We start from the raw sequence: 342 nt of genomic DNA on the forward strand, positions 1-342 counted from the left end.
TTTTTTTTTTTTTTTAATTTACTCGTAAACCGAGATCTGAAAGAAAAAAAGTGATTATTTTAGCAAAGGAGATAGAGTCACTCATACAGACGATACATAGTGGTGCTTGTCCATGGCGATCAAAGCGGGGAGGGTTTTGAGAACGGCTACTGCTGTGGCGAAGAAGGTCCATCAGAAACAGTTCTCAGCTGCATCGTCCGCATCTACTACACCCACACCGCCTGTTTCTTCATCTTCCGGTGTTGGATCATTTCTGGGTATTCTCAAGGAACCTCGCTCTGAATCCGATTTATTGATCTCCCAGTACATCAGACTCTGCCAGGTTATAAAATCTGATGAACA

The 342-nt window shown here is 42.7% G+C and overlaps 1 protein-coding gene across 1 annotated transcript; it reads left to right on the forward strand.

The window, feature by feature from the left end:
* Positions 1 to 17: 17 nt before the first annotated feature.
* LOC104775382 lies at positions 18 to 322 on the forward strand (the record flags this gene model as incomplete). The annotated part of the gene is given in 1 exon segment (XM_010499480.1): positions 18 to 322. A coding segment is annotated over 1 exon segment (210 nt), but the record flags the coding sequence as incomplete, so codon positions are not given.
* Between the last annotated feature and the right edge of the window lie 20 nt (positions 323 to 342).

Source organism: Camelina sativa, unplaced genomic scaffold, assembly GCF_000633955.1.
Source record: "Camelina sativa cultivar DH55 unplaced genomic scaffold, Cs unpScaffold13358, whole genome shotgun sequence".
NCBI classification, from domain to species: Eukaryota; Viridiplantae; Streptophyta; class Magnoliopsida; order Brassicales; family Brassicaceae; genus Camelina; species Camelina sativa.